The 22,931-nt window shown below is 37.5% G+C and overlaps 1 protein-coding gene across 3 annotated transcripts; it reads right to left on the minus strand.

The window, feature by feature from the left end:
* Positions 1–750: 750 nt before the first annotated feature.
* RAB2B (RAB2B, member RAS oncogene family) lies at positions 751–22,902 on the minus strand. 3 transcript variants are annotated; one of them, XM_007479781.3, is made up of 8 exons: positions 22,634–22,902; positions 22,259–22,330; positions 19,149–19,216; positions 14,726–14,808; positions 14,402–14,494; positions 4,230–4,341; positions 3,156–3,224; positions 751–2,452 (listed from the first exon to the last, which is right to left on the minus strand). In XM_007479781.3, the coding sequence occupies exons 1-8, from the start codon at positions 22,677–22,679 to the stop codon at positions 2,345–2,347; spliced, it is 651 nt and encodes a 216-aa protein (XP_007479843.1). In that variant the 5' UTR covers positions 22,680–22,902; the 3' UTR covers positions 751–2,344. The 3 variants fall into 3 exon arrangements, with proteins under 3 accessions (XP_007479843.1, XP_007479844.1, XP_007479845.1); XM_007479782.3 differs by lacking the exon at positions 4,230–4,341 and having other exon boundaries at positions 22,634–22,828; XM_007479783.3 differs by lacking the exon at positions 3,156–3,224 and having other exon boundaries at positions 22,634–22,828.
* Between the last annotated feature and the right edge of the window lie 29 nt (positions 22,903–22,931).

The following is a 22,931-nucleotide window of genomic DNA, read 5'->3' on the forward strand; positions in this document are numbered from 1 at the left end:
AGGGAAGGGAAGGTGGGGTCCTAGAAACTCGAGCAGTCTGTAGGCGACTGAGGCAGTGCCTGACTAAAAACAAAATGAGGTGGCACTGTCGTCATGAACACTGGTCCCCAGGGGCTTAAAGTCCTCAGCATCTTTTTTAGCCCCAACTTTTGGGGGAACTCTGGCGTGAAAGACTTAGTGACTTGCTTCTGGGAAGCCATCTTGGGTTGGATTGGTTGGTGGGGATGGTTGGGTGTGGGGGACAGTTTGAAACCCTCATTCCAGCTTCTCTTTAGCACTCTCCCTATCGCCTTACGCAGGTCTCTTGGGGCGTCCTTGAAAAGACGCCGCAGACTGTGAGTTCTTCCCAGAGGCTCCCACTCCTACTGCACCAAGGCTCCCCTTTCCAGCCCCCGCCCCTGCAAAGGAGAAAAGCTGGATCCCGCGTGGGCAGAGCCCCCGATTGGGGAGAACCGCCTCTCCCAGCTTTGGTCTTTTAAGAGCTGTCAGCTCCTGGGGTGCTGAATCTGGTTCGAGACATCTCGCCAAACTCTCCTCCAGAAGGACCCCCAAAGGAAGGGTTTTGACTCCAGGTGGAGAAGAAATCTGTAGTATCTTCCAAGGCAAGAGTCTAGGCCCAATAGCCAATACAGGTCCTAATCAGGAAGATTTCTGTAAACAACTTTGACCGAGTCCCCCAAGGCTGAGAAATGTATTTGATCAATGCTTTCCCACAATATAATCAGAAATGACACATGAAAGGTGAGCAGGTTGGACACATGCATATATTTAATAATGGAAGAATTCAACAGCAAAAAAAAAAAGGAAAAAAAAGAAAAAATCCAAGAGGCACCAGTGGGGAAGAGGGCTACTGAGTGACCTAGGCAGAAAGGTACAGGGGCAGGATTGAAAAGACATGATGGGGAGGGGAGTGGGAGAATGGCAGATTTTTGTGAAGATAGCATCATATGCTTTTCAAATATAGGACTGACTAGAAAAGTGCATGCCAAGAGGCAGTCAGCCTTCCTATATAGGTCTGCATGTAAAGGAGGTAAAGATCTTGGCAATGGTGGAAGGGAAGACAAATGAATATGGATCTTAAGGGAAAGAATGGAAATATGAATTCCCAGATTAGCAGTTGGAAAATACTGGGATGTAGTTCCTTAAAGGTGCTTCCAGAGCCTCAGAAAAGGCATACAATAAGGCTGTTCTAAGTCTTTTAAGTCATTCAGATTTATAGAGTACATACAATGTGCAACACTAAGCACTATGAGGGAATTTAGAAAGGAAGGAGAAGCACAAAAGCAATAGAAGACACTGTCCCTGCCCTCAAGGGTTTTACACTCTGTGGGGAAGATAGGTCCTCCACATGAACAACTAACCAATGTTAATATTCACAAAGAAACAAAAAGTGCAAGTTAATATAACACTGAATCTATGGAGGCTGAAGGGGCACTAAGAAGACAGATTAGATTTTGGTAAAGTTGATCTTAGGACACATATCAGAAGTTATTCTTAAACTTATGCTGAAGGATATGGATTAGAATTTGAAAAGGCAAGGAGGCAGGAACAAAGTCATATGTAACAAGCTGGGGAAAGCAAGCAAATTTGCTTGGTTAGAGGATTTGTAGTGAAATGAGGTTGGTCAAATAGTAAAGATTCAGTTGTTGGTGGGTCTTGACTAGATATGATCTCAAAGAACAAGAATAAAAATGGCTTTCTCTGAGACCTAACAGAAAGAGACCATATTTCCTAGACTGCCTCAAGAAGTCCATTTATTTATTTAAAATTGGACCCTAAGGTAAAAATTAGCAATGGAAAGGAGTTGCTTATAGACGTAGAAAGAAGGAATCATGTGTTCCCTACAAGGTTTTTGAAAAAGTAGCAAATGGACCCCAAAAGGGAAGGAAATGAAAAGGTTGTTGAAATTTCTAAACTAGCAAAACTATTCCCACATGGTACACCAGATCCTAATTCTATAACATGCTGACTCAGAAGATCTCTGACACTTGCTAACACTTCATAATGGGCAGCAGGGTTGTGCTTAAAAAAAAAATCGGTGTTTGCTTATCTTTGAATTCTAGTGAGTCTCAGCCTTGCTCCTAACAGTTTAGAAATTAAAATATGATGAGGGTTGGGGGGGAGGAAGGAAGAGAGAGGAGCCCTAATCTATAGGAAATGTTCATGTCCCTAAAGAGGAACAGGTCAGTTAAGGGCACAAATTCTTCCCTAATCGGGTGAAAGGGCAGGATATCACATCTGGGGATGAGGCTTCAGCTGGTTCCAAAGTGGCCAGGACCTCTTTCCTCAAGTCTGCTTCATAATGGGACTGTCCAAAGAAGAACCAGATACTATGGCCAGAAATTCAGCAACAGCTAGAGCTGTCACTTGTGCCTTCATAATTCCTTTGATAAGAGCTGGGTCCTGATGATGCTGAAGCTGGCTGCTGAGGCCCAATCTTGATGCCATTTGCCTGTAAGAAAAAATAAGACATCCCCCATCCCTTAGTGCTAAAATGTAACAAATAAAGGACGAGGGAGGGAGAAATAAAAAACTGATTACACTAAAAGGTAGGAATGGCCTTGGAAGGTGAACATTTCTTTTAGATGCACACTCTACAGTTGCCAAGTCTATCAGTAGTTACATAATGGCTAATTGTAGTAGAAATGTGCATATGATTGTCTAGAATTAGTGTTTTTCTTGTACTTTTGTTTTATATATATATATATATATATGCATATATATAGTTTAAAATTTTAAGCCACAATAGCATGCATGCATGTGGTAAGAAGGAAGGAGAGAAAAAGGAGAACAGATATGGAAAATAAGTTTCTCCCTTCTGTTTTTACCCTAAATCTCACAGGAGAGGATGGATCCATCTAATTGATAGATGTTTGTAACTTCCCCATACCCTAGATTATAAAAAAACTGATGCCGTGAATGAAAATATGTCTGGCAACCCAGATTACTAACTTCAACCACTCATTCTGCATGATCAAAAAAAAAAACTATAAAGAAATAATGGATCTTTTGAGTCCTCATGGGAAGAGTCATATTTAAACTGCCTTAGTTTAAATAGAAAGTCAACAGATGGGAGAAACCTACACTCTAGGAAAATCCCCATCTTATTTAGTTTAAGACAAACCAATGCTAGGACATGCATCACCCCCTCTCACCTCATTGTTGACATCAAATAAGCCCTGCTGAATCTTCCTATATATTTCTTTGGCTGTATTAATGAAGGCCTAAAGGAAAAAAATCAGTTCACATAGAGACAAGGAAAGATGAATGTAAAGAAAGGATGCAATAGCTGTTTTGGCTTGTATATCTAAAGGCAGGGAAGGGATTTATAAAAAGATAGAGAAGAAAATCATAGGCCATCCCAATACCCACTGTATAGTCCTTCCTAAGATTTTTAGCAAGTACTACCCAAGTATTGAGCTAAGACCTACCCAGCTTGGTGCCATATTCAAACTTAAAAAATTGTATCTTTTATATCAACTCCGTTTCCAAATATGTCATTCAACTTCCCTTCCCCAGAGAGCCATCTCTTTTAACAAAGAATAAATAAGGGGGGAAAGAGCATCTAAGAAAAACTATCATAATAACCAAATTTGATGGTATATGAAATGTTCCACCACTTTGGTTCCCATCTCTGCAAAGGAAGGGAGATACATATTATATATAAAGTGAATGATTTCCTTATCCTACTAACCGTTGGTGAAAATGTTACATAACAGTGGGCCACTAATCAGTTATGAAGCTACCTAACAGTACAGTATAAGCCACATTTTATTAATGTTATTTGGGGCAGAAACAATCTTTTAGTAACTGGATTAAAAAAAACAAAACCCTTACCTTCCATCTTGGAATCAATACTCTGTATTGGTTCCAAGGTAGAAGAGTAGTAACGGCTAGGCAACAGGGGTCAAGTGACTTGTACAGGGTCACACTGCCAGGAAGCATCAGAGGCCAGATTTGAACGTAGGCCTGGTTGAGATCTTGATTGAGAACCAGGCCCACGTTCAAATCTGGCCTCTCAATCCACTGAGCCACCCAGCTGCCCCCCAGGAACTGGAATTTTTAAAATGGAGTAATTTCAATAAAAGGAGAGGATTTGCTCCCCTAATCCATTAAGACCACTCCCTTCCTTACCATAAAGACCTTGTGCTACTGGAGAAGGGAGTTCTGAAAGACAAGAATAATGTCCTATCTAGTCCCTAGATCATTCACTCCCTTTGAAACAGTACCTCTTCAACATTAGAGGCAGTTTTGGCTGAGGTCTCCATAAAGATAAGTCCATGTTCCCGAGCAAAGGCCTCTCCTTCTTCCCTTTTCACATCTCGTCTAGATTCTAGGTCACTGAAAGAAATTGATAGAGAAGAAGAGACAAAAAGACCCATATTAGGGAGGGAACTCTTCCAGGAAAAAAGTGGCAGTACTATCTCAATTGTAAGACACCAGCGCAGTATTTTGCATGCAGCAGATTCTGAATGTGCAGCAGTGTAAATAGCTCCTTCCCTGTATAAAATTTTTTTTCTGTTATAGGTCCTGGAATATATTCCTTAGGCATAGTCAACCTGTTTCCTGACTCCACTGTTGAATAAACACAACCCAAATAAAAGATCAGAACAATAGTGTACTTATTTCAACTCCAGGTACTCATATATTATAGCAAAATGAGATCCAGTCAAATTAATAAACATTAAACACCTACTATGTGTCAGGCACTATGTATACCTGAGGATACAAAGGCAAAAACAGTCTCTGCCCTCAAGGAATACACAATCTAATAGAGATCTGGTGAAGAATGGAAAATAAGGAAGAGGAAACAAGTTTTAGAAAACACTTCATACTCCATCATTCCCTCTTCTAAGTTTATTTGCACATAACTTTTGATCTTATCCTACTTCATCACCTCTTGCTCCATCAAATCCTCCCTATCATCTCTCATCTTCAATCTCTTCACCCCTAATTGTTTCTTCATTTTTCCCTACAAACATGATCAGATTTCCCTAATTAAAAAAGAAAAAAAAAGCTACTTCCATTGACTATGCACTCCATTTAAAATTACTAATCCCTCTCTTTTCAGTGCCATACTTCTGGAAATATTAGTCTACCTTTGTAGGTAGTAAAAGGAAGCATCCTTTTACTTCCATTTACTCATTCTCTGATCTCCTGTGATTTGGTTTCATTCCTCCACTGAAAATTTTCCTCAGAAGTCACAAATTACCATGCTTGCTCAGTTATTTTTCTTGATCAGCCTACTACGTTTGATTTTTGACCACTTTTCTATGATACTCTTGCCTTCAAATTCTATGACAATGAATTATTCTGCCTTACATCTCACCTTTAGAATTGTTCCTTGTCTTTTCTTCTTCCCTAATTGTAGGCATGTGGTAACTGTCTTTAGTTCTCAATTCTCTTCCTCAACAATCTTATCCACTTTTATTGTTTTAAGTATTGCCTTTAAGCAAATGATTTCCAAATCTTTCTTTCCAGCTGATTCTTCTTCTAAGCTCCATTTCTTTCTTTAAAAAACTGATACCTTTTGCTTATCCCCAAAACAAAGAAAAAGAAAGAAAAAAAGCAGTTCAGCAAAACTGGCCAAAACATCAAGTGAGTATGATGATATATGCAATGTTTGAACTCAAAATTCCCTACCTCTGCAAAGAAGGGAGGGAGATGCATTTTCTTTTTTCTTCTTTCAAATCGGTCCTGGCATTATACTATACAGTCTTCAAGGGTTTGTTGTTGTTGCTGTTGCTGCTGCTCTCTCCACTTACACTGTTTTCCTGTTTCTACTTATTTTGCTTTGCATCTATTCAGGCAAGATTTCCCATGCTTCTCTGAATTATTTTTATTCATTATTTCTGATGATTATGTAATATTCCATTAATTCATTTACCACAATTTGTTTAGTATTATCTTCAACAGACGGGAATTTATTTCCAGTTCTTTGCCCCTACAGAAAGTACTGCTATAAATAGTAGGGGAAATCTCTGCCTGAGTCAAAGAATGTGGATAGATGTTTTAGTCACTTTTTTAGCATACTTCCAAATTGTTGGGCAAAGTGGTTGGTAGGCTAACATTTCTAACTGATTGTTCAAAATTGAACTCGTATCTAACTAACTCCAAAACCAATCCTCCTTAACTTGATAAAGCCATCATATTCTCAAGTACCAAGGCTCAAAACCCAAAACATATTTATTATTTTTATTTTTTTCTCCACATAAAATCTGTAATTGAGTCCTTAATTTGAGAAGACTATTGATGAGAAGTGATTTCATGCCTAGAATACAACAAAAGGGTATAAAGGAACTGAACAAAGGGGTAATGAATTAGAAATGTGTATAAACACTATTTCCCTACATAAAGATGAATGGTTACAATGTAGGAGAAAAGATTAGCAACACACAGAAGTTAGTGGTAAAATCCATAGCCTCAGATGCCTATACTTAAATTCATTAAGAATGGATAACAAATGAAAAGAACTAGAGATACTATTGCACATAGGCATATTTAACCTCATAAGCATCTGAGACAGTATGAAGAGACACATAACTGAAATATGGCTCTTGAAAGGTATACCTTATTCCAAAGTAGTAGTAGGTAATAGAGTAGAGAATAGTATTGTACATTAAGAAGGTATATTCATTTGTGTGAGGAGAAATACGAAACTAAGGGAAAAAGTATCTGGGTAAAGATCCGTGGGAGCAGAAACAGAAGAGATATTGTCATCGAAGTGTACTACAAACCCTCCAATATAGCAATTATGGGAATACTTTGGTTATCTGAACCATCTTTATCTGTCTTCTTTGCCAAAAGAAAAGTAAGCAATGATTTCTTGGCTTGCCTTAATAATGATCCCATCATTCAAAATATGAAGGACATAAACAAACAAATTAAATTCCAGATCTGATTCTGACCAAAAGGGAAGAACTGGTTGCTAGAGGAGAAATCATGGGAATATTCAGGGAAAGTAGATGGCAAACATTTTAGAATCTGTGATAGTGAATGAGAGAAAAAATTATAGTCTGAAATGTACCCTTAATTTTGAGTGGAACAGATTTCAAAGAATTCTGAAAGGGGACAGATAGTATATTCTCTGGACTCAAATTCTGTAGAATAAAGTTCAAAGACAAAAGACAAACAATTCTCAATAGGAAGAAAAATACTGTTAGATTGATTTGGATGCACAAAAAACTGAATATAACCAACTTAAGACTTTAAAAATACATATACAGAAGATGGGTGGGAAATAAAGAATGAATAAAAAGCATGGCATAGTCTTGTAAAAATAGTGTCAGGAATGACAAAACTCAGAACAAACTGAGTCTGGTGCTGAAAGTTAAGGAAACAAAAAAGTGTTTTGTTTTGCTTTTGTTGTTTTTAAATTATATTGAGGAAAACAAGAGGAAGAAAAGACAAAAAAAAGGATGGGGCAGGGCAATGAATGACAACTGACAACCAACAGTTGGCTAAGCTGCTCCACTCATTTTGCTTCTGTTTCTCTGCCAAGAAGAATGATTTTGGAAAAACAAAAACAAAAATGGCTAAACCCAAGGAGATCACAAGAAATTACAAAAGAAATCACAAGAAATTCAATTTCCTTGAAGAGTTCAAATCATTGGTCCAAATGAAATGATTATAGGGTACTAAAAGAACTAGTAGATGTGTCTGCTGAGTTATTATCAGGGCTCTTTCAAAGAGCATGGACTATGAAATGACAAGAATGGAAAAAGGCAAATGTCCATAGTCTTTGGAAAAGGAGAAATAGAATGGTGCTCTTACTGAACTCACAAGCATCGTAGAGGCAGCATGATGTAGTGGTAAAGAATACCAAATTGGAGTGGAAATCATTAGCTATGTTAGATTTAGGCTAGGGACAGCTAGGTGACACAGTGGATAGAACTCTAGGCCTAGAGTCAGGAGGACCTGGATTCCAATCTAGCCTTGGAAACATCCTATCTGGGTGACAAGTCATTTAACCCCATTTGCCTAACTCTTACTTGCCTTTCCGTCTACGAGTTGTTAATAAGACAGAAAGGTAAGAGTTTAAAAAAAGTCAATGCTTTGAACAATGGTCTTCAACTCTTTTAGACTGCACTCTGATCAATAAAAAAAGTTTTAGGGGGCAGATGGGTGGCTCAGTGGATTGAGAGCCAGGCCTAGAGATGGGAGGTCCTAGGTTCAAATATGGCCTCAGACACTTCTCAGCTGTGTTACCCTGGGCAAGTCACTTAACCCCCATTGCCTAGTCCTTACCACTCTTCTGCCTTGGAACCAATGCACAGTATTGATTCCAAGATTTGAACACTTAAACCACCCACATGTATATTTATTTACAAATTATATAAATGTTACTATTCTATTATATACTTTATAAAATGAAAACTGAAATTAAGAAAAGGATGATGAAGAATCATTTTTTATCTTAGATTCAATAGGGAGCCCCTGGAATTTATCGATTAGGGAAATGACATGGTCAGATGTGTTTTAGGAAAATCGTTTTGGCAGCTCTATAGAAGATGGAAAGGGGAGAGACTTAAAGAGAGATCAATTAGGAGGCTATTGCATTAATCCTGATGATAAGTGATAAGAATGGTGACTTTCTGTGTAAAGACAAAGGCCCAGATTATTGTGGAGATAGAACGGACAAGATTTGACACAACTAGTTATTGGAGTGAGGGAGAATGAGTACATTATAACACTTAGTTATGAACCTGGCTGACTAAAAGTTGGTACTTAACTCAAAAGCAATAGGGAAGTTAAGAAGATAGACATGTGTGCTGGTAGAAATAATGTAATGAGATCTTTAGTTTGTCATGACCCATCCATGCACTCATTCTGTCCTACTCAAAACAAAAAGGGAGGTTGGGCTCTTACTCACTGGTCACTACCTTAGATGACCTCAAAGGAATTGTCTCTCCAGGCAGAGGTGGTATCAGGCTGGGGAGTATATATAAGTGCTTTGTGTAGGGAAGGGTGAGAAAGAGAATTCCCAATGGCACCCCTGCAGTTGATGCCATGGGTGCCCTGGAAGAAGTTTGATTCTAATTGTCATGAGGGGCCAACTTCCAACTCAGAAGGGTATTGGTGGTACAGAGAGAGGGCTGGGAACTTAGAGTGGAGGGAAAGGATGGAATAGATAAGTGTTATAAGGTAAGGGTAGGTGTTGTGTTGGAAAAAGCTTCTGGATTGGCTATGGTAGAGAGAATGGAATGAGTCACCTCTGGTGACTTAGGTCTACCTGAACACACTTTAAAATTCTCTTCCCTCAAATAGTATACTAGCAACTATGCTCATGAGTGATAGTGATCTCATTAATTTATTGTAAGAGAATATAAACTTTTCTGTTTGGCATTTACAATTTCACCCCAACTTAGACTTCTAGACTGATTTCCCATTATCTCCCCTGACAGATTATATACTCTAGACCTACTTTTTTCCAAAACTAAGGAGGTAATTTCCCACTAGCTAGATAGGCCTTCCTCATCCTGGCCCCTTGGAAACTCTTTTGTCCCTCAGTTGTGGTGTCCCTTGTATGTGAGGTCTTTCCTGACTCTTCCAAGTAATCCTTTTCTCCACTAAAAGTATTTTTCTGTACATTTTGATTTTATTTTTCTAAATACAATATTTTCCTTAATGGTAGGTGCTGAATAAATGACTGACTGAATTGTAAGCTCCTTAGAGACAATGATGACTCTTTAAAAATTTTGTTTGACAATCTGCAAAGGGCTCAGCTTGTAATGGATACTATAGATGAAATTCTTTCAATAAATTTTCCTAGTTTCTAGGCTTGTGTCTTCATTCTCTCATTTCCATGATCTTTTTATATCAAGTTATTGCCAGCTGCTGAGCTGCTATCAAATTTACTAGTTCTTTCAGAATTATTTTATATAATTCATCTGGGCCTAGTGAAACTCACTGAATCACCTGATATTTCTTTGGTATTTGGTTTCCATGTTATCATTTATCTTGGATTTCATCTCCTTGTAAATTCTATCTTTCCATCAATTGACTACTTGCCCAGAATATAGGAATAGACAATGAATTATAAGAGTCAACAAAAAAACTGGTGGGGAGGCAAGTCACAAGTGTTCAGTGACAATGTGTGGAACTGAATTGAGAGTTTCCAGTATCCAGTATCTAGATATCTGTTGGTGATATCTGTTAAAAGCAGAACATATGATCATATGGTCTAAGATTATATATGGAAAACTAGTTAACAAGTGTTTGGAAGTTCTCAAGAAGAAAATTCTGATGATGAGGTTCGTAATACTAAAAAATAGGAAAAGAGAAAACTACTTTTAAATAAGCCACCCAACAACTAAAGATTAGTTCCTATAGAGGGAACTACTCTAAATATAGTACAAAAGAATGAAGGATAGATACCAGAGGGCTAATAGCAAGGCTTTAAATAAAGGTTAAAAAAAATCCCAGAAAGCACTTAAGTTGAAGAAAAACATAAAAGGCTTTTGGATGACATGAGAGAGAAAGGACCCCACTTTGGGCTAGAAAAATAATAGATAATGATAATATACAGTAGATAAAAGGTAGACTAATTAAATATCTTGTTTGCTTTTATTTTATTTTTCTATCAAGAATCATCTTCACCTTGGAAGATGCAACACAGGGAACTGAAATCCAAGATAAGGTAAAGAGCCAATAAGAAAGCACATATAATTGTACTTAATGAATTGTCTTTTGCTTTTCTTTGTATCCCAGTGTGGAGCACAATATCTGTGAACAGTCAGTGCTTAATAAATGCTTATTGACTGCTTAGAATCACCAGGTTCAGATGTACTACCCTCAAAGATAGTGAAATAATAACATTTAGATTGTATACCATGGAATATAAAGCTAGATGGGACCTTAGATATTATTAAGTCCAAACTCCTTATTTTATGAACTAGGAAACTGAGGCTTAGAGAAGAGAAGTGACTTGTCTAAGTCCATATGGAAAGAAAGTAGCAGAGGGAAGGGAGAAGGGATAAGCATTTAATCAGCATGTATTGTATGTAAGGTACTGTCTAAGTGTTTTACAAATATTATTTCGTTTAGTCCTCACAACAACCCTGGGAGGTCCTATTATTATCATCCTTGTTTTACAGTTGAGGAAACTGAGGCACACAATGTGAAGTGACTTGCCCTGGGTCACATAGCTAGTAAGTGTCTGAGGCCACATTCTAACTCAATTCTTTTCTGATTCCCTACCCAACACTGCTGCCAAGCTGGGTTTTGTACTAGGTCCCAGGAATGAAAGGGAAGAAGGCTTTATGTTTAAACTCCAGGAAGGAAAAGAGTGGTTCAGGAAGAATGGGATAGGGATGTGGTTACTCATTTCTGGAATGCTAACCTCGACTGTATTTTGAACTCTTTTTCACCTTGTTCAAGATTCCTATAAATGTTACCTGAAACCTTTTTGGGGAAGAGAATCATGTTGAAGGGCATGGGGAACTATGCCAGTTTAGACATCTCTTTTCAAGCTAGAAATGGTTTGCATTGAGATTAATGTTTTAAATAAAATAATTTCTGGAAGGCCTTAGCCTAAAAATACAGATAATATAGTATTAGTAAGATATATTTTCTTCAACACATGCAATTGAAAAGCTTTTAGATGAATAAGACTAATGCAGCTAGGATAAGAAGGTTAAGTGGTAATTTGGGAGAAAAAATCTTTATACCAAAAACTCTGATAAGCGTCTGGTATCCAAGATAAGACAATAAAAATATATAAGACCAAAAGCCATACCTCAATAGATAAGCAGTAAAAGTATATGAACAAATAAACAGTCCTCAAAAGAAGGATTACAAACTATTAACAAGCATATGAGGCACTAATAATGTGAAATGCAAATCAAATAAGCCTGAGTTTTCACTTCACATCTAGCAAAATGGCAAAAACCACATAAAATAGAAATAGTGTTGAGGTGGTTTTGGAAGAAGCACACAAATGTATTGTTAGCAAAGCTGTGTTCTGATCCAACCATTTAGTAAAGTCATGGGAACTTATATAAAGAGAATGACTAAGAATCCATACCCTTTCACTGAGAAAGTCTTTTATGAGCACATACCACAAGGAAATCAAAGACAATAAGAATGTCCCTTTATACACCATATTCATACATAAATGTATACAACAATATTTATGGCAGTACTTTTTATAGTAGCAAAGACCTGGAAATAAAGCAGATGCTCATTTATTGGGGAATGGCCAATTGTGGTACATGGATGTAATGTTATATTATAATTTGATCTATTTTAAATGATAGAGAAAAACAGGGACTTACTTGAATTGATTAAAAAGTAAGTAAGTAGAACCAATATACACAAAGACTACAACAATGTAAATGGAAAGAACAATAAATGACACTGAATGGACAAATTTTGCTCAAAAAATAGATCTGTGAAGGTATTTCCTATCTACCCAAGTACCCTTATTCTGCAGAGATGAGGGCTATGGGTATGGAAAAGTCATATAATGCCAATATTTTTGGACATATTAGTTGAGCTGAACTTTTTTGCTCTGTTTTTTTTTAAAAATTATAACAAGGAGAGACATTTTGGGGGTAGAGGCAGGAATAAATTGGGAAATGTAGCTGATATAAAAACAAAAGATGAATAAAATTTGTTAAAAAATAATTAATAGAGATGAATGAAGTCCCACGTTTGGGTCTATAAAAATCAATTCAATAAATATTGCTAGAAAGAGGTCCACATTAACAAAAATTAAGGTGGATCTTAAAGATATAAGTACTCTGAAAACTCCATTTGATTCAATTGTATGATGCTATATGCATATGCAAAAATAATGTGATCTCAGGCTGCATAATCTGCAGTATTACTCTGTATATATATATTGTATTTATTTAGGACCACAGCTTTAGAGCCAGAAGAAACTTTGGAGGTTATCTTGTCCAAGGTCTTCATTTTCCAGAAAAAGAAACAAGTTCGGAGAGATTAAGTCCAAAGTTATAAGGATAATAGGTGGCAAAGCCATGATCTGAATCCGAGTCCTGTGATGCCAACTGCAAGTGTCTTTTTCCCCAGCATCACACGAAACTGCCTTTGCAATTCTGGCAATCTCCCTGGGAAATTTGTCCCTATTCCTGTAAAATGGTAACCAATGCTTAGCTCATTAAAGTCCAGAATGAGAGTAGGGACCAATTGGATCAGAACCAAAATCTAGGCAGGAGCTGCTGACCTGCCTTCAGCAGAGCTTAGCATTATCTGAAGAGTTATATCCAATAAAAGAATTGAATGGATAGGCTGTTTTACTGTTGTGAAGCAAGGCTAAGGGAGCAATTGGAAAACATCCTGAGAAAGATGCAGCAGATTCCCTCCTCACAATTCCTCTTTTTTTTAGCACTCTCCTGAGTTTTTTGACTCAATTTTTCGGAATGGCTTTTGGAATCATCACCCCTGTATCACTTATCTGTGCACATGTTGTTTATTCTCAAGTAGAACATAAGCTCCTGAAGGAAAGAACTGCTTTGTTTCTGCCTTTTAAATCTTCAGTTCCTATAGCATCTCCCCTTCTGCCTTCTCAAATCTCTCATAGAATTTTGTATTTCTCCTGTGTACTGATCATATTATACCAATGCTCACATGTTATTTGTCCTCCTCCAACTAAATTGTAAGCTTTCTTGTTATCTGACTCTTTATGACCTTGTAGACCATACTGCCCATGGATTTTTCTTAGTAAAGATACTAATTTGCCATTTTCTTCTTCAGGGGATTAAGGCAAACAGAAATTGTGTGACTTGCCTAAGGTTACATAGCTAGTAAGTGTCTGAGTCCAGATCTGAACTCAGGTCTTTCTGACTCCAGGCCAAATGCTCTATCCACTGATTAATCTAGCTGCTTTAGGACAGCTTAAAGTATTGTTTTGCCTTTGTATTCCCGATTTCTTATCATAGAAGATCACAGATTTAGACCTAGAAGGGACCTAATTTAATCTCATTTTATAAATGCTAAGTGACTTGGCCAGATGCTAATACATCTCAGTGATAAGATTTGGAGCTTTGTCTTCCTACCTTTAAGCCTAGCACTCTAGGCTGAAGCAGAGCATTGCATAGGAGAGGTATTTATATTTGTTCTACCATACCTATACAAACTCGAAAATAAAATATATAGTCTATGGAATACTTTGAAATTAAATTTGTAAAGGGCAGTTAGGTGACTCAGTGGATAGAAAGCTAGATCTAGAGACAACAGGTCCTAAATTCAAATCTGGCTTCAGACACTTCCTAGTTATGTGCAAATCACTTAACCCCAATGGCCTAGTCTTTGCTACTCTTCTGCATTAGAACAGATACTTAGTATTGATTCTAAGACAGAAGTTAAGGGTTAAAAAAAATTAAATTAAAAGAGAACAAGGGTCTATTTCATCAATAATCAACATTAAAAAATGTACCTCTTATTTCCAATCAACATGATAACCATATTGGAGCTGGAGTGCTGCCGAGCATCTTCTAGCCATGAAGTTAGATGGTTGAAGGTCTCACGTCTGTAGGATGGAAGTATGCAGAGAGGGGAAAAAACCTAGCTCAAGAAATCAGAATGAATTAAAATGGTCCAAAATAAAAAGGACAGTAGTCTCCAGGTGTGAAAGAGGGAGAGAAAATAATATAGAAGCCTTTTCTGCATGTCTTTCTCAATAGATTTAGTGAGTGGTAAAGTAAATTTGTAGGGTATGAAAAAAACTCTTCCCCACATCCATACCTCTGATATCACTCACCTTGTAATGTCGTAAACCAGCAGGGCTCCAGCTGCTCCCCTGTAGTAGGAACGGGTGATAGAACGGAAGGATTCTTGCCCAGCCTTTCCCACCAACACAGCAATAAGAAACCCCAAACAAAACCAAGTTATTCCTGGAGAACAGGATGGATCATACTCTTACCGAGCCTGTCCCCAACCCCCCATACACACACAATACTTAAGCAGAAAAGTTTCTTTTGTAGGTGAAGAGGATTGGGAGAAGTCAATATACAAAGAAAGGGGAAACCAGGAGAGCTCAGCTAAGCAATCAAATAGGAACTTAGGCATTTTCAGTTTTAGCCTTAATTGTATTTCTGACTTATCTAGGTGATAAATAATATACAATTTTAACCCTTTTACTCCCGCTTTTTCATATGTACAAGGTGAAATTATTTTTAGGATGTTAATGAAGGAAGTCATGGTGGAATCATTATTATATAAGTTGGTTTACTTTATTGCTATGATGCCACACTGGCAAAAAAGGGTTAACTTCTTAAGCACTCTGCCCAATTATAATCTTTTTTTTTAGTCACATAGCTAGAATGTGTCTGAGGCAAGATTTGAACCCAGAACCTCCAATCTCTAAGCCTGACTATCAACTGTAGGCAGAGTCTGAGGTCAGTTTAAACCCAGGAGATCCCATCTCCAGGCCTAGCTCTCTGTCCACTGGGCTACCTAGCTGCTTCCCAATTGCAGTCTTAACAAGATAAGTGGAAAAAAAAATTGGGAGAATGGCCCCTCACCAAAGTTTAAAAACTGTAACTGCACTTCCATACTAAATCATATTGTAAGTTAATTTATGTGTCAAAACACCTGGCTCACATAATATGGACAAAAAGTAACATTTGGTTTCGTAGCTATTTGTGCTATTATTTGTTTTCTGTCAGAAGAAAACGACTTTTTAGTAAAAGTTCTGAATCTATTATATAAGGATGGATGGCAAAAAGCTTTTCATATTTTTTATCTTATCCTCACCTAGCTTCCTTGAAAATCTGAGAAGAAATTATTATCCAGGATTCAAAGATAAACTAAGATACAAGCATTAGAAACAATGTGATTTGCTTAGGGTTATGTAGTAAATTATTGTTGAAGCTGCAGAATAGTTCAGGTTTCCTGACTGGTCATCTAGTTTTCCTTTCCCTAGATTAGGTTTTCTCTAAGAATTATACAAATTTGGGGGGCAGCTGGATAGCTCAGTGGATTGAGAGCCAGGCCTAGAGATGGGAGGTGCTAGGTTCAAATCTGGCCTCAGACACTTCCCAGCTGTGTGACCCTGGGCAAGTCACTTGACCCCCATTGCCTAGCCCTTACCACTCTTCTGCCTTGGAGCCAATACACAGTATCGACTTCAAGACGGAAGTTAAGGGTTAAAAAAAAAAAAGAATTATACAAATTTTTCAGTGAATTGCATTCCTATCACTATTAAGACATCAGAATTTAATAAGAATTCTAAGTCCTTTGGAGCAATCTATACCACCTTAGCTTTACAAAATATTATCTAAAAACACAATTTTTATTTCATATCCTTTTTTAGATACATAGTCAACATACCATTATTTTTAGCTTTGTTTTGTTTTGAATTCCTGTTGACTTTCTAATCTCCTCTCTTAATTTTCTCTGCAAGTAAACTGCAGCCCAGTAAGAATGGGAAGGGGAAATTTGGGGGAAGCCTACACTGTGACTAAATCACATGAGTATTAAAGTTCAGCTGCTGAAAATATCTCCTGTGTCTTTAAGCTGGCTTAATAAGAAAAGCCCTTTTAAAATTAAATTACTCAATTAGTTTTTCCAGTCCAGCTTTACCTGCTCCAGGTCTGGGTAGAATGCAATCAGAAAGAGGGATAGTTTCATTCAGGGTGTTCAGTTTTTAAAGGAAACATACCCCTGTCTACGTTCAATATGTAACTGATAGAAGGGAAGAAGCTGACAGGGGTAGAAGGATGAGGCTGGACATCTTTGTGGCTTCTGTTAAGATAGGTCTTCATAGCTGAATTTGTTGGTGGAATTAAGAGTCATGAAGCCTGGCTCAAGTCATTCTGATGTTTACTGACAGTGAATATGGGAAAATTACCAAAATTTTTCTGTAAAACAAAGATATTTGTACCATCTCCCTCAAAACACTGTAATGAAGAAAGTCCTTTGTAAAGTCCAATATATTGTATAGGTTATAAGTTCTTATTCCTAGAAAGACAGATACACTCTACTTTAAGTATAAGAATCAAAATGTACACCAAAGTCAACTATAAATGAGCTTTGGATTATTTTTAAAACTGTATGAACCTGAAAGTTCCTCTTTATTGATGTAGATACTTGGGAATTTAACTGCACACAACATAAGCAAAAGACAACAGAATTTCATCATTCTCATTTTTAACAACAATAGAAAAGAGGGGCAACTAAGTAGTACAGTGGATAGAGTGACAGGCCTGGAGTCAGGAAGTCCTGGTTTCCAATACGGCCTAAAGCTCTTCCTAACTGTGTGACCCTGGTCAAGTCACATGATTCCGATTGCCTAGTCCTTGCCTCAAATGCTTCCTAGTTGTATAATCCCAGGGAATTAATTTAATACCCATTGTCTAGCCATTATTGCTTTTCTGCCTTGGAACCAATAAACAGTAGTGATTCTAAGGCATAAGGTAAAGGGTTTAAAAAAAATTATACACTCTCTTAATTTATGGACATTTTATGTTTGACGCTTTTTAAAACAGTTACAAAAAATTGTATCACTAGAAGGAAGACAAAAAGTTTGGATGATAAAAGGTTCAGCAAGAAAACTTTTCCAAAGCTTACTTGGAAGGACTGGATCAGGTACATAAATTTGTGGTGAGCTCTCATTAAAGCCAAGTTACTTATTGGGCAAAATGTTGCTTAGGTATCAGATATAGAGTAATAGTTCTCAATTGCTTACTTTATGACCTATGTTATCTCTCCAAAAAGAAGCTACAAATCATCTTATCCACAGTGTCATAATCAAATTGGTAGAACTCTTACATTAAACCTGATTCAAGGGAGGCATGGACAACTCGACTGATTCTGCCCATTTATAAAGCCTGCAGTTTTTCTTTATGGGATTTTCTCAGAGTTTCTAGGGTCTCTCTATAGATTCAGAATCACAGTTTGGGAAACAGAGGCAAGAGATACTAAATGGAACATAAAAGAGGGTTAGAAGCAAGGCTGGCCTTTGACACTTCAGAGTCTATAATGGGAAAGAATCCAGGAGCCCAGGCAGTACAAGGAAATATGAGGCAGCATGGGGTAGTGGTGAAAGTGTTGGGCTTGGAATGAAGCAGTGCTGAGTTTGAATGCTGCCTGTGATGTTAGTTGTGTGATGGGGAGATCAATTCCCTTCTTTGCCCCATTTCCTTATTTATACAATGGAGAAAATACCTTAAGTACTTACCTCATAGGGTTGTTTTGAATTCCAAATGAGATGTTTATAAATCACTATGTAATTGTCAGTTATTGAGAAAAACAGTGGCAAATAGTGCCAATATATGTACTTAAATGTATGGTGATAGATATGTGGTTTCTGTCAAGTTGGATGCTAGAAATAAAAGTAAGGACTTTGGTTAAGAGGGGTGCAGAGTATTTGGGTATTAATGCTATTATCTGAACTGTGAACTACTTGTCATAATGATGACTCTGACCAGAAAAGATAGAAAGTATGGATTAGACAGAATAATCTTGCTAAAGCTGCCTGGAAAACCCAGCCCTACATATGCATATATTAATAAAATCATAATGAAAAATAGATTGATCAACTGAAGGCACCCAAAAGAAGTAATAAGAACTTTAAGGGTTCACATAATGAGGAGCTATGTACAAAAAGTATCCAGCTTTCAATTCAATTATCAAGAAGACAGATCTCAAGAAATGCAACCTGGGTCATAATACACAGAACTGAAATTCAATACATAGATGTTTCAGCTTTTAAGACTGATAAATGACCAACTATAAAAAACCTAAAAGTAACTGAAAAAGGAAGAAATTCTGATCAGAAATTAGGAGCAGTTCCCCTACACACAAACTTGAGAGTAAGAAGACGTTGAATAGACTTCTTTAGGGCAGAGAAGGGAATGGAATCAAATGATTTCAAAAAAGTGAAGATGTCCTAGGAAAAACTGGTATGTAAATAAGGTAATGTAAACATGTATATAAATAAAACATATAAGGTATTCAGCTAGTATTTGCCTTCTTCAATGCTGCAAATGAATGAAATATTAAAAGACTGTGAAAAGGAATTCCATTCTGGATTTGTAAGTGGGATCAATGGGACCCAAAACTTTTTTCGTCTCTGACTCTTCTGTTCTCAGCTCAAAATACCCCACCCTCAGATCCTTTTCCTCTTTCCTTCTATGCTTAGCTACTACTAGAAGTGAATTAGTTCTTCTCTTCTCTCTCACCGTATCCCAGATTTGCAGTTTTATTTGTTTGCCATCAATGTTGACCATACGGGCACCAAACTCCACACCTGCCAATGAAGAACAGAGAACATGATGATTATCATCAATGATAGCTATGTTCAATGAAGGGTAACGGTTGTGGTCCCCATATGATTTAGCTTCCACTTCCTGTGCCTTTTCAAAATGTAGCTGTACCCATGGATCTGTCTAAATAGTTGTTCTACTGTATGGGCTCTTATTTTAGTTTTCCTTCTCATCTAGATTCATCTAATTATGCTTTTGGTAATAACTATCTCAAGGTAAAAGAAGAAAGTTAATGTAGAGAGACTGGAGGTCCTGGGTTCAAATATAGCTTCAAACACTCCCTAGTTGTCTTGACTCTGGGCAAGTTCACTTAACCTCAATTTCCTGGCCCTTTCTAGACTTAGAATGGATACTACTAAGACAGAAAATAAGAGTTTTTAAAAGAAAGAAAGTCAATGTGGAAATTGGCAATTTTTTAACCTTGGTTAAATTTTGCACCATTTATCTGTTTTGGAAGGTTTTTTTTTGAAGGGGGTAAATTTGTGATTTCATCAGGAAACTACTAATATAGAAACTCCCCACTTATACAGACTAGAAATCCGCTTCTACTACTGATAGGTAAACTTTAAAAGGGTTTGCTGGAGGGGGCAGCTGGGTGGCTCAGTAGATTGAGAGCCAGGCCTAGAGTTGGGAGGTCCTAGGTTCAAATCTGGTTTCCGACACTTCCTAGCTGGGCAAGTCAATTAACCCCCATTGCCGAGCCCTTATCGATCTTCTGCCATGGAACTAAAACATAGTATTGTTCATCTAAGATGAAAGGTAAAGGTTTTATGAATAAAAAATAAAAGGGTTTGCTGGGGTTATATGTCAGAGTCAGGGCTTGAAATTAAACTTTTCAGACTCCAATGTCAGCTCTTCTATTTACTAGGCCATGCTACCTCTCAAATGTTAACCATTAATTGCGTGTCAGCTACTGGAAAGGGTGGGGGAGGAGAGGGAAAGAATATGATTCTTGTAATCAAGGAATAATCTTCTAAATTGACTAAATAAAATTTTCAAAAAAAATAAAATGTTAACCCTTATAAAATTAGCTAAAATGAAATTTATAGCTTCTTTTTAAAGTATGAGGTTTAAAATAGTCATTCTCTAACCTTTTCCATGGAACAATAACCGTTTCTTATAAGAGAAAATGTATTTATTAATCTTATAATACATTCTAGTCACTTTGTAAATATTATCTCATCCTTACAATGACCCTAGGAGATAAATATTATTATTATACCCATTTTACACTTGAGGAAACTAAGGCAGAGGTTAACTGATTTGCCCAGAGTCACACAGCTAGTAAGTGTTTGAGGCCATATTTGAACTCAGAAATATGAATCTAGGCCCAAGACTCTATCCACTTAACCTCTATTACAACTAAAGGATCTATCTGAAAGATATAATATAATGTATTTTCTCAAGAAATATAGTCTTTTAAGAACTAAAATGCCCAAGATGACTTAGTTTCTGCATTAGGAACTATATTCCCTCATTAGTGTAATATTGCCCACAACGTCAGAAAATGAAGGGCACTGCTATTAAACATATTTGATAATATAGTATGTATTTCCTCTTTTTTTCACTCCAAATCCTGTCATTTTCACATGGTACGGAGTCAGAATGTTTAGGGATGAAATAGCTTTACCTTAGCAATAAAATGTTGACTGAGCCAATGGTCTCTTTGCAGATTTTCACAATTAAGTTATGAAGTGTTAAGGACTAGTTGCAGGTAATTAGAAAGACACAAGAATAATCTGATGGAAAGCAAACTACTCTGAATTTCTTTGTCAAGAATGGAACAACTTTTTTTGAAAAAAAAAAATTATGTTTCTTGGTTTGTTATAGAACAATCTCTGTATGAATAAGGATGAAAGAAAATTTCTGTCAGTTGCAATTTTTTATAACCATGGTCTTAGAGCCACTTGGGCTTTTGTGCCCAGCTTCTTGTCCAACTCTTGGGTAACTGCAAAGGGCTGATCCAGAAAGAATATAAATTCTATGCCAGAATTTGGGTAAAATTCTCTTTTCCCCAATGGTATTGCCAAACATGCATCTCCTTTATGAATCCCATCTATTTGGTGACTTTTTGATCAAGGAAGCCCTCTAATAGAGAATGCTTCTCAGAATTGCTAGTTATGTTCCTGGAAACTTAAGATTCTTTGCATATGTATGCAGAGGTTTTTCTTTATGTGATGGAAGCTAAAGATTTTGCTTCTTTATCTTTTTTTTTAAGCTTTTATATTCTATCTTGGAATCAATATTAAGTACTGGTTCCAAGGCAGAAGAGTGGTAAGGGCTAGACAATTGGGATCAAGTGCCTTGCCCAGGGTGACACAGCTAGGAAGTATCTGTCTTTTAATACTGCAATGAATCTGTGTTATCTTGCTATAGTTTTCCTTATCACTTTAATCTCTTTGTTCTTTTTCCTCTAGCACCAGTAACAATTAACAGTTTCTCTGAAACTCTTATGTAAGACATTTAGAAAAGAAACTAATTGCATCAGAAAATAATAATGCTTCTAGGAAATTCACTATGTTATCTCATATAACTCATAAGTCAACTAATCCATTTTTTTCCCTGTGTCATTACAACATACCAAAGCTGGAAGGGTATTAAGGGCAATCTAGTCTAACCCCTTTATTTTACAGATAAGGATATTGAGGCTTACAGAGTCTTAAATCTCTTTGTTATTTTTAATGTTTCAGAAGTTATAATCACTTGACAGTATTCTTTCACAGAATCACAGCACTTAAAGCTGGAAGGGATCCTTGCAACTCTGATTTTATGGAGAGAAACTGAGCTTTAGAGAGATGAGGTGTCTTGCCTAAGCTAGTAACTTCAGAACAGGGGTTCAGAGTCAAACCTTTTTATTCCAAATTCATGCTCTTTTCATTATATAAAGCTGCCTCCACTAGTTTCTCTCCATACAACTTCTGATTAGTTAAAGTGGGAGCAAATTAACTTGGATTAACTTTGAAGATTGATAACTTTTAACTGCAACTTTTCATCCATTTTTCCTGTGGTTGGCAGAAAGTCCTTACCTATTGTGAGGTCGTGGACAGGCTGGAACCGCTTGTCTGTAAACTGCAGGAGGAGGCATGACTTCCCCACACCTGAAAGAGGATGCGGGTACTCAGGTCTATCCTTCCGAGACGGAAGGTGAGGTGGAGAACCCAGTGAGGACACAAGTCGAAAACTTGGAGTTGGGGGTTGGATTATTTTCCCCAGAGTGGCAAAGGGGAAAGAGAACCTTCAGACCAGCCCCCGGGCCAGCCCCGCCCCCATGCTGGCCCCGCCCCCGACAGCGCCCCTCCAGATTGCCCCTCCCCTCCCCCACGAGCCCCGCCCTCCGCTGGTGCCACTTTAGGCTTTAGAACCTAGTCCCAGCTTTGCAGATGGCCCTGCCAGCAGAGTACCTGTGTCCCCTATGATGATGTACTTGAAGAGATAAGCGTAAGTCATGGTCTTGACTTCTGGTCCTCCCGACTTCTCTGGCCACCCACCTCCGGCCTCTCTAGCCACTCGACCTATCGATACTCCTACTTCCCCATCCGGTCACTCTAGCCCAAGATCACGTCTCTATTGCTGTTTGCAGGAATAGTCCTAGTTGTACTATGCAGCTGTAATTTGACACTTCCTCTTTCGAAACCTCTAGACCTCCACTGGACATTCTGGTCTCCGGCCGAAGGAGGCGCTATACAGCTCTTCATTTCC

This window comes from Monodelphis domestica, chromosome 1 (genome assembly GCF_027887165.1).
Source record: "Monodelphis domestica isolate mMonDom1 chromosome 1, mMonDom1.pri, whole genome shotgun sequence".
Classification (NCBI taxonomy): domain Eukaryota; kingdom Metazoa; phylum Chordata; class Mammalia; order Didelphimorphia; family Didelphidae; genus Monodelphis; species Monodelphis domestica.